Source organism: Galeopterus variegatus, unplaced genomic scaffold (assembly GCF_000696425.1).
Source record: "Galeopterus variegatus unplaced genomic scaffold, G_variegatus-3.0.2 Scaffold3964, whole genome shotgun sequence".
Classification (NCBI taxonomy): Eukaryota; Metazoa; Chordata; class Mammalia; order Dermoptera; family Cynocephalidae; genus Galeopterus; species Galeopterus variegatus.
The window spans coordinates 57,403-75,719 of NW_007730075.1; the positions used below are offsets into that span (position 1 = coordinate 57,403).

The 18,317-nt window shown below is 37.0% G+C and overlaps 1 protein-coding gene across 2 annotated transcripts in view; it reads right to left on the minus strand.

Moving 5' to 3' along the window:
- Window positions 1-5,368: 5,368 nt before the first annotated feature.
- Window positions 5,369-18,317, minus strand: part of SERPINB7 (serpin peptidase inhibitor, clade B (ovalbumin), member 7) — a 25,549-nt gene continuing 12,600 nt past the window's right edge. For both annotated transcript variants that reach the window (XM_008586364.1, XM_008586363.1), the window contains 4 exons: window positions 12,586-12,703; window positions 11,287-11,429; window positions 8,326-8,472; window positions 5,369-5,767 (listed from right to left, as the gene is read on the minus strand). In XM_008586364.1, the coding sequence (XP_008584586.1) occupies window positions 5,369-5,767; window positions 8,326-8,472; window positions 11,287-11,429; window positions 12,586-12,703 (807 nt within the window). The remainder of the gene's footprint in view (window positions 5,768-8,325; window positions 8,473-11,286; window positions 11,430-12,585; window positions 12,704-18,317) is intronic.

Here is an 18,317-nt window from a genome sequence, read left to right on the forward strand (position 1 = left end):
TCAATAAATTTTTTTTATTTCCTGCTTGATTTCTTCTTGGACCCTTATGTCGTTAAGTAGAATGTTGTTTAGTTTCCATGTGTTTGTATACTTTCCAGTGTTTTGTTTATTATTGATTTCTAGTTTTAATCCATTGTGGTCTGAGAAAATACATGGGATAATTCCAATTTTTTTGAATTTGCTGAGACTTTATTTGTGTCCTAATATGTGATCTATCCTGGAGAATGATCCATGTGCTGATGAGAAGAATGAATATTCTGAGGTTGTTGGATGGAATGTTCTGTAGATATCTGCCATGTCCAATTGGTCTAAAGTTTTGTTAAGTTCTTGTGTTTCTCTGCTAATTCTTTGCCTGGTTGATCTGTCCAATATTGAGAGTGGGGTGTTCAGGTCCCCTGCAATTATAGTATTAGTGTCTATTTCCTTTTTTAGTTCTAATAGAGTTTGTTTTATGAATCTGGGTGCTCCAACATTTTGGAAGATGCTTTTGCCTTCACTGATACCCTCTTGCCTTCCCACTCCATTCCCCCTACTCCTACTTATTCCCCCAGGTCTGAGCCAAGCATTTATTTCTCCAGAAATTCTTCCCAAACTTCAGGACTGGTTTAGAAACTCCTGTTTCACACTTCATGGCCCCTCTACCCACATTCATAGCACTTATCCCCTGCTATGCTTGTGGAAATTGTGACAGCTCCTTCTAGCCTAAGAATCAGACTCTTAGTAGCACTGATGAGTCATGTCTGAAGGGGCACACTTGCAAAAAAATTATATATTGTTTTTAAAATATCTAGAAAGAACTTATGTTTCTTCCACACTTCCCTTTTCATTCTGATTGCTCTTCCTTTTTTCCCAACTCACTAAATTTATTGAGGTGTGTTATTTTGCATTACTTGAATTATACACCAATCATAAGACTCACACTATATATAAAAGATTAGTCACTTTAGTTTCACTAAAGTATTCTCATATTTCAAGTACAATGGTGTTCTTGTTTTGGCTCACAATGCACAGAACAGGAAGAAGAAAGGTGTATCAAAGAAATGTCTTTTGTTGCAATTAAGTTCTGTTAGCCAGCCTGTTACCTGGTTTTTAGGTAATGTCTCTATGGCTTTCTCTTCTTAAAGCTGCTGCTGGTATCTTAAAGGAGGTTTAGGTTTATGGATGCCATTCTAGTCGAGGTTTATTTGACCAACTATTATAGGCTGGCACTGTCCTGGGAACTCTACAAACATTCTAGGCTTGTCTGTAGGAATAGAAATGAAACATTAGTGCCGTGTAATTATGGACTTGCCCAATTTGTGAGAGGTGTGGTGTTCCAGGAAAGTCTGAGGTTATCAGAGCTGCTGGGTCAGTCAGCAGACATGCCAAGGAAGGAGTGAGCCGTGGGAGGTGCTGAGGAATGAGGTGAGAGGACGCAGAGCATAGCCAAGGCACAGTGAGACCCGTGATGATGTCCACAGTAGCATATTCTGATGAAAATAGCACACATGATCTTAAAAAATTGCCTAACCGCTCTGAGCTTTATTTTTCTTATGAAATGGGAATAACAATGGTAAACATAATCATTTCCACCTTACAAGATTATAGTGACAGTGGAGACAATGTCTGTGAAAGTGTTTTGTAGAAGACAGAGCAGAAATTATGATGAAGAAGATGATGGTGAAGGTGATGCTGAAAATGCTCCTTTTCCACACTGAAAGATCAGGAAAAAATAGTTCTTCCTGCTCCTGTAGAAATAGAAGATCCCTCAGTGCTCTTTCCTGCAGCTGAGAGATTGCATCTTGATATACACTTTGGCGTGTGACTAGCACACACAGAAAGTTCTTAAGGAGTCACTGGTGAAAGTCAAAATGAGTGCTGGCAAGGGACCCTGTTACCTGGCCACAATCTGCACTTGCACTGTTTGATTTTGTTCCTTTCTTAGGACATTAAAGTAATTTATTCATTTTAAATGAGGAAAGGATACCTACCATATGCTATTCCAAGCCCTTAAAGAGTTTATAATCTATCAAAACACACACATGCAAATACACACAGACACACAAACACACACATAAATAAAACACATCAAAAATTTGAGCACAGCTCTCATAAACACATGTACAATGTGTTTTTTGAGTTCAACTGAGTGGAAATCTTCACAGAAAATACGAACATGACCAGATACCTGAACAATTAAATAGGTATTGTCAAACAAAGATGGGGAGCATGTGTCAGTCACGTGGGACAGGCTGAGCAACATGAAAATAGTGGATTTGGCTTTCAAATAGTACCTTGCACCCACAAGTTAGGGTCCTTGGTAGAAAATGGCAAAACAAATAGGAAAGGAAGATAGGGTAAATTTGTGGAAGGATTCAAAATCCATGCTCAAGAGTTTAGACTGTCCTCAAGAGGTAAAGAGCCATCGGTGTTTTATAAGAAGGTGCCTTGGTCCAATCCGTGTTTTAGGAAGATAACTGGCATTTATAGATGAAAACAGAATATCTTCACAATTTTGGGTTTAAGATTGAGACAGAATCACAAAAGACAGGCAGACCAGATATGAGACCAATCCAGAGAAGGAATGTAGCCTAAACTAGGGCAGTGTTCATGAAAAAGGAGAAGAGGAGAAATATTCATGTGATGTTTTAGTGGTAACACCAATTAACAACTCCAATGTGAAAAAGGAGGGTACAGAGTTAATCTTGATATTTTGTGCTTGAATTTTTAGACAATAGTTGTTCTTAACCAAAAGTTGGCATCCAGGAAGGTATAGCAGGCTCAAGGAGGATGGTGATGTGTTTCACCTTGGACGTGCTCAGTTTTCCTGTAGGACATTCAGATGGACTTACTTAGGAGGCAGGTGCAAATTTAGATGAAGTTAAACACACGGATAGGTGTTATCAGCAGTTATTGAAGGCTTTTAACTGGATGGGATCATGTACAGAGAGAATTTTGAGTAGGATAAGAAGAGCCCTGGAAACACTTATGACAAATAAGCAGAGTGAAGAAATATGATCTTAAAGATAAGTCATTTTTGCATAAAATGAAATCCATTACAAGATCAGTGACTTGATCTTCTACTAATGTGGTCCCTGAAGTCTCATTTCCATACCAAATCACACCTTTGGGACCAATGACTATATTCATTCTAAAGGCATTGAGTGCCTACATTATGTCAACTATTGTCCTAGGGATATGAGGATAAAAAAACAAATTGGACATGGAAGCATGAAATTCAATGGCAAAAGAGGAGCTGAACAGCTGTTACCCTTCTAACGTTTATTGATAGTGTTCAACAGGAAACAACAATGCTTCCACAAATGCCACAGTCTCAGAAGCTGTTTCAAGCTTGTGAAAGTTTCACCAAACTAAAGCTAGATCATGATTACACAATGTAGCCCTTCTCTGGTAAGACCAACTAACCAAAATTGTAGGGAAAGCTTGTGTTTAGCTTTTTTTATGCTGCTATGGTCTAAATATTGGTGTTCTCCCAAAATTCATATGTTGAGACCTAACCACCAATGCAATAGTATGAAGAGATGGCTCCTTTACAAGGTGATTAGGTCATGAGGGCTCTGCATGAGGGTGCTTCCAATTAAACTCAAATCTATTCACTTCTGGTGGTTCTTTGACGTTGCAGGGATTACAGTAAATGAAACTGATTGGATTTGCAAGGGCAAGAGACCCTTTATTTGGACTTCCCAGACTCCAGACCTGTGAGCAATAAATTTCTATTGTTCATAAATTACCCATTCTAAGGTATTTTGTTATAGTGGCCCTAACAAACTAAGATATATACTATTTTCTAACAGACCTCATTTTTGCTCTCTCATACTTACTTCAGACCTCAGTGGCTTTGAGTCTCACTGTAGCTGCCCAAAGAACCCAGTTAGCAGGGAAGAGTGCCCATGCTTGTGAACTACACAGCCACCACTGGAATACATGCTCCTGTCTCCCAGTCCCTGAGGGGTATAATATTTTTGAATGGTAATAAATGGGAATGATAATCTGTAAAGTCAATTCCTTTCAAAAAACATACCACAGTGCATACCCATTAAATTGATTACTGGTAAAGGTCCCTGGAAGGTATAATAGTTATTTCAGGTGTTGCAAGTTAGTGGTTAAATTATTTTGGTCAGGGGATTTTCTACATCTTTCAATTCATGTCACATTTACTCATGTATACCATATTCATGGATTCCACAATACTTGCTGAAAATCAATATCTGCAAGGTCTAGTGCTAATCATCACAGTGCCATGCTATAGGCTGCCCCTGAATTATATAGCTCCTATTCAGATAAAAGTCTTTTGTGATGAAAACACATTTCAGTAAGCCATTATAGTTTATAAATTCTCAAGTAAGTTTAGCATGGTCTACTGATTCTCTATTTTAAATATGTTTGTAAAGTTACTTACAGCTTATTATAACCATATATGCAAATCATTTCCCTTATAAATTTAAATTCTTGTATTTAAAATTGGCTCATCAACCTATATAAGAATCTGTAAAAGTAACTTTGTGTGTAATAAATTAGCAACATTGAACCAAATCAGACAAATTAAAAAAGCATTCTTTCCTTTCATTGCTTGATTGCTTGCAATCAAAGTGCTGGTAGTCTTACAATTGGACAGAGGAGAACAATCACACTGTACAGGTATGTTGTATTTCTTTATTCTGATAAATAGAGAAAAAACTAACAAACTACACAGCACATGAAATGATATACTGTAAATAACAACTGCCAACAATTGAAAGGTCTTTAACATTTGAAAAACTATGTACACATTAAGTCTTATCAAAGAAAAGCCAAAAGATGTCAACTTGAAATTATTAATGAAATATTTTGGTTGGTCCCCAATCCCAGTTCCATATTTTTCAGCATCTAGATTACACACTGATTCAAAATCATATGTGTTAGAGTAGACCCAAGTGTCTCCATAGATCAACAAGGAAAAGTTATCTTTCACACTTATTCTAGGAAGCCGCAAGGCTTACTTCCTATATCACTTACAAGGAAGCTAGAATATCTGCGATTACTGTAGAGTTTCAGAAAAGACTCCTAGGACTGCTTCTACATTCTCATTACCAGGGGTGCGCTGTCCATAAAATCCAGGTGGGCCATGGGGGAGAATAGAAATGAGTATGCATAGAAAGACAATGAAATCAGAACAGGTGAGAGAAATGGTGGTGGAAATGCTAAGAGGGATCAGGGCAACCAACCAGGTGCCTGAGAAGAGTCAAGTCACCAATATCATCTCCTGACCAATTTTAGGAAGAATAAACTCAACAGTAGCACCGGGTGCTTCCAATTAAACTCAAATCTATTCAATTCTGGTGGTTCTTTGACACTGCAGGGATTACAGTAAATGAAACTGATTGGATTTTCAAGGGCAAGAGACTTTGCCACTAAATAAGATGATATCATCCTTCCTGATAACAAATAGGAATGGGTGATCAGCTCTAAACACCTTAGACTCAGGGAGTTGCTTTTCTACGATGTTACTTCCTGTGGTAGCAGTCGCCTCGGTGCCTTCCTCCGTAACCTCTATGTACGACTTGTGCATTAGTTTTGATATGTATAGACGACCTCCCGCAGCTATACCAGAGAGGTCGGCTCTGGATTCATCAAAAATATCTTTCAGCCCTAGGGCTTTCAAATATAATTTGATATCATAATTCTCCTCTATCTTGAACTGAGGAAAAAACACCTCGACATACTGATAGGTCATTTTTTGAGGACTGGTCCAATCCATTAGATTCCGAAAGGTCAGATTGTTTTCGATCTGTAGGAATAATTAAAAGGTAATTTAGGATTACATGGTTAAGCAATGGATGAAACAACAACTATAAAGATATACAGTTTTTTCATAATTATCCCCTCCCTGGTATTTGTATTTAAGTATAAGAATGGGTTCTGGGGGAGCCTGGAAAGAGAAAATGATTCAAATGAACAGTTCAAGTATTTTTAACAAATGATATGTTTAATTTGCTCTGCTATGAAAAGGCATGACTTATTTGTACTTCAGGGCAATTCTATTCTCTGTCCACAAATGAACAGAGATAGCCAAAGCTGAACAACGGACAGGTGAAAAGATTTGGGAATCAGATTTCATCAGAGGGAGAAAGGAGCTCAACAGTCACTTAAATCAGTGTTTTCTCACCACTTTCCCATCATGAAAGACATAGGAAATGATAAGGCTTGCACCGCTTGCTGGAGTAAACCAATGGAACCTCAAGTGGCCTAAGATAAGGAGCCCAGAGCTCCAGCCATGAGGGTTTGGGTGATCAAAGTCTCTCAGCACAGTCACCCACACTGTCTGGGAGGCTCAGATCCAAACAGACTCTTCTACTCAACGGATGAGAGAGATAAAGCTCAAGAGGATGTAGGGAGAGAGCAAGTAACCTTAGTCCACAGCTAGAAGCCTGCATCTCTCTCTTCAACAGCATTATTGCCCCCAAATGACCAACAAATTGAATTCGCCAACTTTCGAATTCTGAGAATTGATCATATATCCTTCCAGATTTGGAATGGGAAGATTTTTTGTGAACATAGTTTAGAAATCTTATATAAGGACATTTCTTCTCAAATTCAGGCTCACTGCAATCCTAAACAGCTTTTCACAGATATTAAATGTTACTTGTATTCTTATCAAGGACCTAAATTTATGCAAAGTTAATCTAATCTGAATTTTCTGTGTGCAAATTATCCAGTTTGTGGTTAATCTGTAATAAGTTTTTATTCTGAGTGGGATTTTTTTCCCCTCATTTAGAACATAGCAGAGCCAACTTCCTTATCTTGTCTGTTTAAGTAGGATTATGTAGGTATTTACTATTATGCAGTATGTAGATTTATACTAGTCCAGTCAACACATTATTAGTTAAATCTACTGTAGGAAAAAAGACTCAGACAATAAGTACAGGAATAAGTCTATCTTTTGAACTACCTATTGCTTGTTTATCTGGACTACATTTTCTGTTATTGCAGGTTATTTTAAGTTAAAATAACTGATGTATGCAAAAATCTGATTGTTATAATGATTATCAAGTGAATTAATGATTTAATATGAGTACCAGGTTTTACATTGTCACACTTTAGATTTAACAATGTCAATTTTATGACATTTCTATTGCTGCTCATGTCAAAAAAAAGGTAGTAAGATGAAAACTTAATTACAGTCGTTGTCATTACAATAAGTCAGTGGTTTTTGTCTATGTAGAAATAGTATCTGCAAAACTTTAAAGACATGTTGTTAAATCACAAGAAAAAGATTGGTAGAAATAATAGCTCTGAATGGTAGAAGCATGTTTCTTTACATTCTTTTTTTTATTGGTTATGAATATTCATGAGATACAAAAATGATTGTCTACTTTCCAATTATTCTCCAATAGACATTCATTATTTTCCAAATCAAAACAAATATTTAAAACTATAGATGTAACTTTTTAGTGTGGCTGAGATACATATATGCATGTACATACACACATACACCTGCAAATACACATATTTGTACATATGTATCTACAAGACAAATTGACTAAATTCCATGAGCCTCCTTTCCCTATCTCACATGGTTGCTGTAAGGATCAAATGAGATAAAATAAATGAAGCTCAGAGCACATGGCTTGGCATGTAGGCCTGTAGCTAGTGATCAGTAAATGGTGTCTGTTATTCCTTTTTACTGGGAGAACAGAGAAAGGCGATGATATCTAGGCCTCCGGGATTGCAGGTCAAAGAACCAAATTCAGGAGGAGAAAAAGGGGAATAAGGGCCAAGGGAAGATCAGGATCTGAGATACAGTGATGGTGTCTGACTTGCTTGGCCACCACTGTCTGCGCCTTGCCCCGTGCTCGTCTGTTTCTTCTGCTACATTTGTCACATGGCAGTCTCTAACCCCTACTTTACAGTACAGACACAGCGACAAAGAGTGAGAACATACATTTTAATAATTTTCAAAGGCTCAGGACACCATCATATCATACCTGCCTGAAGATGCCTGGCCTTTCAAAATTTTAATGACACATAAAAGATTGTTTTCATGGACAAGCACCAAATAGACTTAAACTCATGCCTTTTGAACTCCATAGCTGAGATTTGAGAGTGTCCCAACATTACTGCTATTGAGCTAAAATTATGCTAAACTGAGATAAATCAATCTTAACATCTGTAATGGTGTCTGGCACATAGTAGGTACTCCTTAAATAGTTGTCAAATTAGTCAATAAGGGGTAAGTCTCTAATATCCCAACAACCTGAAATCTTAACATTGATGGATGAAAACACAATCAACGGTATCCTAAAAGCCTTTTGTTCCCCAGTAGTGAAAGTGACAGTTGTAACTTACTTGGGATAGGTCACCGTCAGGCAGCAGAACATACATGCTTATGCCACCATGATATCTGAGCTCAAGAACCTGCATGGGTGGGTCCTTAATAACAGACAAATTGAATTTCCGTTCTTGATGCATCATGGCAACTGCTTTCCCAGAACACTGAAAGTCAAGTCACAAAAATTATTTATAATCTCACCTCATTTTACTTGTTGACCAAGCACATATAAGAATATTGTACTTGATCAATAAGTTTTTGCTCAGTGATCCTGTAGATTTTTCCTGACCTGTTGTCAAAAGTTGTTGCATTGCTACACATCACAGTGGTAAAAGTACAGACTTTGAGTTGACTTCTTGATTTTAAAACTATCTCACTGTGTGACCTTGGGTAAGTTACTTCACCTCTCTGTGCCTCTGTTTCCTCATTTATGTCATGGGAATGGCAATAGTCCCTGCTGCACAGGATTGTTGTAAGGATTATGCAAATTAATATATTTAGCACTTGGAACATGGCCTTGCACTTAGTATTTTAACTGAAAATGTTTATAAGTAAGGAATCATTATTAAATAGCATTAAAATGAAATGAATGCTATAGATTTTTTCCCTTACCAGAAGTAAAATACAGACTAGAACTATCAAAATTGCACAATTTATGAATGAGGTCTTAGAAAAATTAAAAATTCCTGCAAGATATTTGAAAATATCTCTCAAATTAACGAGAGAAACACAGTAGCTCTTACCTTGGAAATACCATTTATAGATTTAGAAACACTATAAAATTACAGTAAACTTTTTTCCTAATGATATTATGACCTGGAAATTTTTCAACATTTCTGTATATATCCCTGTTAGGACAAAAGGTTCTATGTAGGGAGGACAGATAATTCTCTGTCCTTGAACCAGAGTTTCTTCTCCCTCTGGAAAGGTTGCCTTTTTTGACTCAAAAAATCCTCAGAAAGAACTCACATGGAGCAATAAAGGAAAAGAACACCCCCGTCTAGTGAAACAGGTCAGCAGAACAGAATGTGGTACAAAGGGGGCTAGAATGTCATAGGCATGATGTCTTATTTCCAGACCGGATCAGGGACAGAATCACACAGCTGGGTTAGTGGGAGAGGGAATTCTACTGATTTTTAATGAAATGCAACTGGCACTGACATCAACTATCTAGATTCCATAGCCTATTACATTATAACATATAGGTTATAATTATATTAGACAGGGTGTGTGGATCAGCTGTGAAGAGTGTTTAAAACATTATAATTACTTAGCAATAGTCTTTTCAATAAAAGCTTCTTTAGAGGCAAAAAAAAAAAGAAAAGAAAAGAAAAAAATACAAGAGACAGGAATGCTTTCTGCTTGGTCTTCGTTGTCGGAACTGAGGCAACAGAGGCCATCTACTGCTGGATGCAGTGGGGGAGAAGTTGAAGGAAGGAGTGGGGAACGAAAACTCACTTCCAAACCCTGTCAGCCCAGGTCACTAAAATTAAAAAACTACCTCATGTTTGATATTGCAATTACACAGATAATATTCTGTGTATTTTTTTAATTTAATTTTATTTTATTTTATCAATATACAATGTGGTTGATTTTCGTGTCCCTGTACCGAATCTTCCCTCCCCCTTCCTTCTACCCCCTCCCGCCCATCAGCATCATATCTATTCGCTTGTCTTGACAACTTCAAGGAGCTGTGATTGTTGTGTCTTCTTCCCCACCCCTCCCTTGTTTGTGTGTTTATTTATTTATTTTTAGCTCCGACAAGTAAGTGAGAACATGTGGTGTTTCTTATTAGGATTTATTATTTTTTCATATGCAATTTGCAAAATTTTTTTGTGCCTATCTTTTTCTTCCCAAGACAGCTACATTGGACACTTGCTCTTTCAGGCTCTGACTTAGGACCCCGTGGTCATGGACACAAGGCAGGGCTGGGCGACGACCACACAGGCTGCCAGAGACGAGCCAGGGCAGCGAAGCCTAACGTGTACCCTAGTCTGAGTTCTATTGTGCCCTTGGGTCTTTCGATCCTCCCAAAGAGTTACCATACCTGTGGATACAGCCTGCCCAGGTGGCCTTTTATTTCCCATCTCCTGACCCATTCAGTGACCTTTATTTGCTAAAAGCTCTCAGCACTCCCACATCTAAAACTTATGACATGGGAAGATGTAGAAAGAATATTTCAATAGATGAAAAATATCACTTGAAAAAAAGGTCTAATGTTAAATCTGAATTTCTCCGTCTCATCATAAAAGGCTGAGTGATTGAAAGGGATTTTAGACATCAACTAACGAAATATTTTACACGTGAGGAGAGGGAGGTCTGCAGTAGTTTATGTGCCTAAAACAACACGGCTTCTGTAAAGGAAGGCAGGGAGCCCAGCATGGAATTTCTGACTCTAAGGCCTTTGATGTTTCACTATTCTAAAAGGATTATGTACAAATTGGAAAAAATCAAGAATATATGTTTAAAGAAGGTTGGTAATAAGATGTTTTGGATCAAAAATAGAGCTAAATGAAGAGATAGGCATAACATACTTGGAAATGCATAACTACTCTAAATACAACTTTTTCTCTTATGAAAAAACACACATTCTTGCTTTGACTCAGGAAAATCATTGAAGGCAAATGACTCTAATTGTAGAACACACAGTTAAAATCATGAAAAATAAAAGGCACATTTGTGTCATATTTTCTTATAGGCCTCCAACTAGAATATCTTAAATTTGTATTTTAATACTTCTTTCAATTGTGAATATATCTTAAGAAATATCAATTTATGGAACATCCTTTTTTGTGTTTCATAGCCTGCATTAGCAGGAAAATAGAAAGTTTGCTTTATAAAGCAACTGACCATACAGTACTGGTAATGCAGAAGAAGAGAAATTGTAAACCCAGCATTTGCTTATGTAAATACCAGAGTTTCCTGCAAAGAAATACTAATGAGAAAAAATTCCTTAATTAAATAGGAGATTCACATACCTTGGGAGATTTAAAATGGCAATTTATGGTTTCATTCCTGGTGAAGGCTGATTCCCACTTGCCTTTGAAGTATACGACATTTACCAGCACCATTACAGCAGATGAGCTGATCATACCATTTCTAATCACGTTCGTGATTTTGCCTTTGGAAAAATAAATTAAAGAAAAAAATGTTCATTTTTAAGATTAATTTTTTAAAATGTTTTTAAAGGCCATAATGGACATGAAGTTTTTTCTTACCACACAATAATTATGATACTAACAATGATATTGGTAATAACTCATAGACAATTAAATGTGTCCAGCACATTCTACACCCTCTAGGTGCAATATTTGGTTTAACCCTGACAAAATCCCTATGAGGTAGACACTATTATTGTTTCTGTTTCCTGTTGAAGAAGCCAAAGCACAGAAGGATTTAGTAACTTCTGCAGACTCACACAACAAGACAGCAGCAGCAATAGGATTCCATCTCAGGAAGACAATCCCCAGAACCCCTGCTCGTAGGCACCAAACTGCCTTTGTGGCATTGACTATGCTTCATCTGGTTACTACAGCACTCCAAGTATAATTTAACTCCATTCATTAAAAGGGGTAACTTCTTTGCTCCTTCCACATTAATGAGATTTTTGCTAGATGTCATGCACTATGCTGGGTACTTGAATTACAACAATGAAAAACATAGCCCATGTCATCATTAGACTCACAGTCTAGCACACAAAAAAGCTATTGTAGCATACCAGTAGCATAGAGGTATGGCCAGTGAGCTGTGAGAGCACAGTTTAGGAGCACCCAGCTCTGGCTGGAGATATCTGCTTGGGCTGGGGGTAAGTTGGGGATAGGGAGAACTTCCCTAAAGCAGGCATTGTTTATTCAAAGACATGGAAGCCTGGAAAAGCAAAGTGTATTCAAGGAAACCCTAACTCGTTGAAAATAATGTCCTGTAAAACCACTCTTAGTCTTTGTTCACAAGCTAGAGTGAGATATTTTGGTTAATTCAGTAAATTAATCTATGAAATGGCCATAATATCTGTTTGTCTCACAGGGTTGGTTCATAAGCAAATGGGATAATGTAAAAGACAAGATTTCTGAAAAGTATAAAGCATTCAAATTATTAAGATTACTCAAAACCACATTGCAGGCAAATACTAAAGCAATTTTAAATAACAGCAATCATTATTTTGTATTAGGAGGAGCTGTTCCTTGTATGTACAAGAGATTCCTAGCTTTAAAGTTGGCAATTCTCAGTATTCATATATAACTGACAAATCTTAAAGAAAAATAGGTTATTGAACTCACCATGTGTCTCATTTTCAACCCATTTATTAATTTTATATGTGGTATCTTCTACATCATTTGTAAAGTCTACTCGTTGCACTTTGGCATTGTATAATTTTTCAGCACACTCAATGTAGTCCTATAAATAAGAATACAGATCTTGTATTTACAAATCGCCACCCACTAAGCATATAAGAAATATATTTTTGAACCTGTCTTTTCATTTCCAGTGCTTTATACTTTTCCTGTTGAGGAAGCTGAGGTGCAGAGAGATTAAATGACTTGTACAAAGTCATACAACAAGACAAGCGATATACTCAACCTTGCCTCAAAAATGAGTGAATACAAGGGTACTTCAAAAAGTTCATGGAAAAATAGGCTTAAAACATAATGCAAATCCTTCTGTGAACTTTTTTTTTTTTTTTTCCTTTTTGTCTTTTTTCGTGTCCGGCAATGGATTGCAACCCTCAGTGTCGCGCCCGTACCAGACCGGGACCGGCAATGGGATCGCAACCCTCGGTGTTGCTCCCGCACCTCGCTCAGCCAGTGAGCGGGAACCGGTCTGTATGTGGGATCCGAACCCTCGGCAGGAGCGCCACCGCGCTCCCAAGTGGCGCACTGTAGCAGTGCGCCACCGGGCCGGCCCTTTCTATGAACTTTTTAAAGTACTCTCGTATAGCTGGAAATATGGCTGGAGGGGGATCTGGTAAACTTAAAGTTGAATTTGTGTAACATATTGTCTTAAATTGATATGAAATGGATTGGGAGAGACAGGTAGAGATTATGACTAATACCCATCCCCTTGGCTTTACCTCTACTTTCTCGTCATAAATGCCTGAATAGCCTCCTAACTAGTATCCCTGTCTTATGACACCTCCTTTCTCCTGAAAATCCTTCAAGGCTACTAATTGCACTTGAGATAAAGCCCACACCGCTGAACCTTGCCTACCAGGCTCTCCTGATCTGCACCCTCGTTACCTTATTTCTAGCCACTTTCCTCTCATACTCTGCTCTCTCACCATACTCAATTCCGAACAATTCGTCAAAAGTGCCATGAGTCCTCTTTCATTTGAGGCTTTGAACAACATTCCTTCTGCCTGGAGTGTCCAGTGTTTCTCGTGGCTATATCTTACTCATTTTATAGTTCCAAGCGTAGCTGTTTCTCCTTGATAGATGTTCTCTCTAGGTCTCTTCAACGTATTCTAACAGTCTCTCTACTTTCATTTTTCTTAACGGCTGTTATCATAATGCATCTTACATTTGATATTTCTGTACCATTCACAAGAAAGCAAATTCTGTAACATCAGGACCATATATACCTGGCTTAATATTGTATTCCTAGTACCTAGCACATTGTCTCGTACATAATAGATGCTCAGTAAATACTTATTGTTTTTAATTTAAAAAGAAATCATAATGATCTAATTCATCAATATATCAGTAATACAAAAAGTAAATATATATGCATTTTGGGGGAAAGACTTTGAGAGAAAAATGATTCGTTACAAACCATATGCATTGTCATGGAGTATTCTGGTAAATTTTATAGCATTTCAACTTTAATAATGAGGATTGGCTAGTTATTCATCATCTACCTGCAGGGTGAGATTAGCTCTCTAATGCAAGCTTTGTGCATAATTTCCATAGAAATTCACCTTGAGTTTCAAGCCTGCTGGCTTTCAAACGAGAACTACATATCTCTGGGGTCTCCAGCTTGCCAACTGCAGATCTTGGGACTTCTCAGCCTCCGTAACCACATGAGCCAATTCCTTTTAATAAATCTCTGTATACATATGTGTGTGTGTGTTTGTGTGTATATATATATATATATATATCCTGTTGGTTCTTTTCCTCTAAAGAACTTTGTCTAAAACTATCCCTTCTCGTCTTTTCTAGAATCATGTCCCATTATTTTTACACTTGCTTTCCCTGCTTTAATCTCAGCCTCTCTGGTGTCCTCTTTCCTTAAAACAACAAATTTCCCAAGTTCCCCCACATTCAAAGAATCCTAAAGTTCTTTTCCCTTCAATTTGCCATATTATCCTTTTTACCTTTCACTGCCAAATTTGTCAAAAGTGTCATTTATACTCGATACTTTCACTTCTTTACCACCCATCCCCTCCTTCATCCTCTCTCCCTACAACACTAAAACTACCCTATAAAATCCAATATTTCAAAAAATATTTGTTGTGACCCTGTTATATGCCATGCATGGTACAGGCACTGCTCATCTAGGGTCTCCTACTTCTCCAATCTGGAGGCTTCTCCTCTTCTCATTTTATTTAAGTTGAATGAATATTCTCTAGTGTTTAATATTCACCTGTTACAACTCTCTCATCTTCGGGCTTTCCCAGTGCCTTGCTCTCCTGGTTATTATCCAACCTCTCTGACAGTTCTTTCTCAATCACACTCAATGACTGTTTATTCTCTTCACATCTGTCTTTTTATTGTTCTTCTCATCTAATTCCTCTCTGTTTGGCTCTGGAAATTCTCACCCATAGTCAGGGCTTTAATGATCGTCTCTATTCCCTAAAAAGAGACATGAGCCAGAACTACAGTGCTAGCATGATCTCTATCCTGAATTCCAGACTTGAATTTCCAACGGACGGCTGCTCATCCTCACTTAGAAATATTTCTGACACCTCACATTTGTTTTGATTTTTAATTTCCAAGAAATACATGAATAAAGTTTTCAAAACTTAAATTACATATACAACTAAACTCCTTTCAATCTCTATACTTCCCCACACCCACATAAATTCTAACACACACACTCACACTCACACATACACAAACCACCATTAGAATTTTAGTGTATATGCTTCTAAACCTTTGTTTCATACTTTTATAAATATAAATATGAATCTAAATATATATACCCTTAGAAAATAGATACAGTTGTATTGTTTGAGAATTTTTACATAAACAGCATCACATAGTACACATTTCTCTAAACATTGCTTTAACATGAGTTTTTAAGATCTATCTACATGTCACTATAAAAAGATCTAGCATGTTCTTTGTAGGTGTTGAATAGAAATTCATCATTCACTTTACACCTTACCTAGCTATTTTCCTATCAGTGAACATTAATTTTGTTTCTAATATTTCACTATTACAAATAATGCCTCAGTAAACATTTTTAAATGGTATTTTTCTAGGATAGATACCTACAAGTTAAACTGCCCCCACCCCAAAGTAGCTGTGCCAACCTGTACTTTCATAGCTTATATGGGAGGATATCTTTCCTCATATTCTCATTAGTATTTGATATTATCAAACCTTTTCCTTTTGACTGTCTACTGGGTGAAAATTGATAATACATTATAGTTTTAATTTGCATTTTCAGTATTCCTAGTAAGGTTGAATATCTTTATATTTGCTCTAGGTTAATTATATTTTCTCTTCAGTGAGGAATCTTTGTACATTTTTTGTTGGGTAGTTTGCCATTCCTTTAGTGGTCCATAATAATATGAGGATACTTCAAAAAAAACAAACAGAATTAAAATACAAATCTTTCCATGAACCTTTTGAAGTACCCTTATATCTTATAGAATCCATTTACAAATTATTTGTTTCACTAATGTTTCAAGTATTTTCTTCCAATCTGTGATGTCTTTTTATAAATCTATCTTTTATTTCGATATAGCATATACAAGAAAAGCATGCAAATCGTGAACATATCAGACTCCTCATTGCAGCCTGCAAGCCACCTTGACTTTCACCTCGTATTCCAGCCACTGACACATTGACCAGTCTGTGCAGGCTCTGACCTGACCTTAAGACCTGAGGCATCTTGCCTTAAGATTTGCTGCATGGTAACTGGCCAATGCTGTGATGTGGGAGGCCTGTGGGAATCTTCTGGACATGTAGGAATGCACATTCAGAGGAGTAAAGGAGTTAGTGTCCCAGGGGCAGCCCTCAAGCAGTGAGACAGTGGACAAGGAGACATTTTATAAGAACTCTCAGGAAATCTTTTAACAATCAATTGTCCATAACAGGCCAAATCAACAACTCATCTTTGAATTCACTCTCCCTTTTTCCTTGTTTTATTATTCTGTCCCTCCCCTTTGCAAACTTCCAGAAAAATTACTCATCTATAAGTATTTATTTCAAGCTTTGCTTTTGGGTAACCCAGGCTAAGCTAACCGATGTACAGCTTGATACATTTCCTGAGGGAACCTACTGGGATAACCACCACTCTTATCAACATATAAAACATCGTTGATCTCACAGAAGTTTCTCTCACGTCCTCTATCAGACCACTAGACACCAGCACCTTTATTTCTGAGGTAACCAGTATTTTGTTTTCTAATGCCATAAATACTTTCTTCGGACTTTATATAAATAGAATCATAGAGTATATACTCTTTCATGTTCGGCTTCTTTGACCAATTTTTCATTTGTAAGATTCATATATGCTGTTGAGTCTGACAGTAGTCCGTTCATTTCTAACACTATGTGAAAATACCATAATTTGTTTATTATATTTTACAGTGGTTGGATATTTTGATCGTTTTCATTTTTTGATTATTACTAATAATACTAATGAAAACATTTTTTGTGCCCTTTGGTGCTCATATGTATGCATTTCCATTGATAGTTCTAGGAGTAAAGTTGCTAATCATAGAGTATGTTTATATTCAATTTCGGTAGATACTGAAGAGCAATGTTCCCAAGTGATTGTACCAATATACACTTTCGCCAGCAGGATATAAAAGTTCCAGGTGCTCCACATTTTTCATTACTTGGCTTTTTCATTTTTGTTGTTGTTGTTTCTGCCTTTTTGGTGAATATAAAGTGAAATCACCTTGTGGTTTAAATTTGCATTTCTCTGATAATTATTGAGATTGAGTGTCTTGTTATATTTTTTATGATGTTAATAATCTGTGCCTTATCTTTTTTTTCCTTCATTAATCTTGCAGGAATTAGAACTTTTACTAGTTTCCTTAAGAAAACAATGTTTGGCTTTGTTGGTTTTTTTCACTGTATATATGTTTATTTGTCATTAATTTCTGATCTTATCCTTATTATGTCTTTTCTTCTATTTCTTTTGGCTTAAATCGATGTTCTCCTTTTAACTTCTTGAGATGGATACTTAGATCATTGATTTTCAGTTTTACTCCTTTTCTAGTAATACAATTAAGGCTATAATTTTCCCTTTAAGAACAGCTGTAGCTATATCCCACAAGTTTTAACACATATATTTTTCACTATTATTCAGTTTACAGCACCTTCTCAATTCCAGTGTGGTTTGGCAAACAATGAGATATTTTACATAATCTCAAAGCGCTTCCCCATGAAATCGTTAACAAAGAAAAGAATAGTAACTTTACAGCAGAGAAACATGATATCACTTTAATCAATTGGTCATTGGTAACATTACAAGGATTGGGATAAATCAAAATCCTGCTAAGACACAATGAGGATAAAATAGTAAGAATAAGAGAACACCTGTGAAGTTTGTATCAAATTTATACAACCTGACCCTACATGAAGAAACATCAAAATGACACTGAAGCACATTCTAAAAAATTACTGGCCTAACAATAGATATTAAAAATATTCATCAAGGGCCGGCCCGGTGGCGCACTGGATAGTGCGCCACTTGGGAAGCGCGGCGGCGTTCCCGCCCGAGGGGTCGGATCCCACATACAGACCGGTTCCCGCTCACTGGCTGAGCGAGGCACGGGAGCAGCACCGAGGGTTGCGATCCCGTTGCCAGTCCCCGGTCCGGTACGGGGGCAACACTG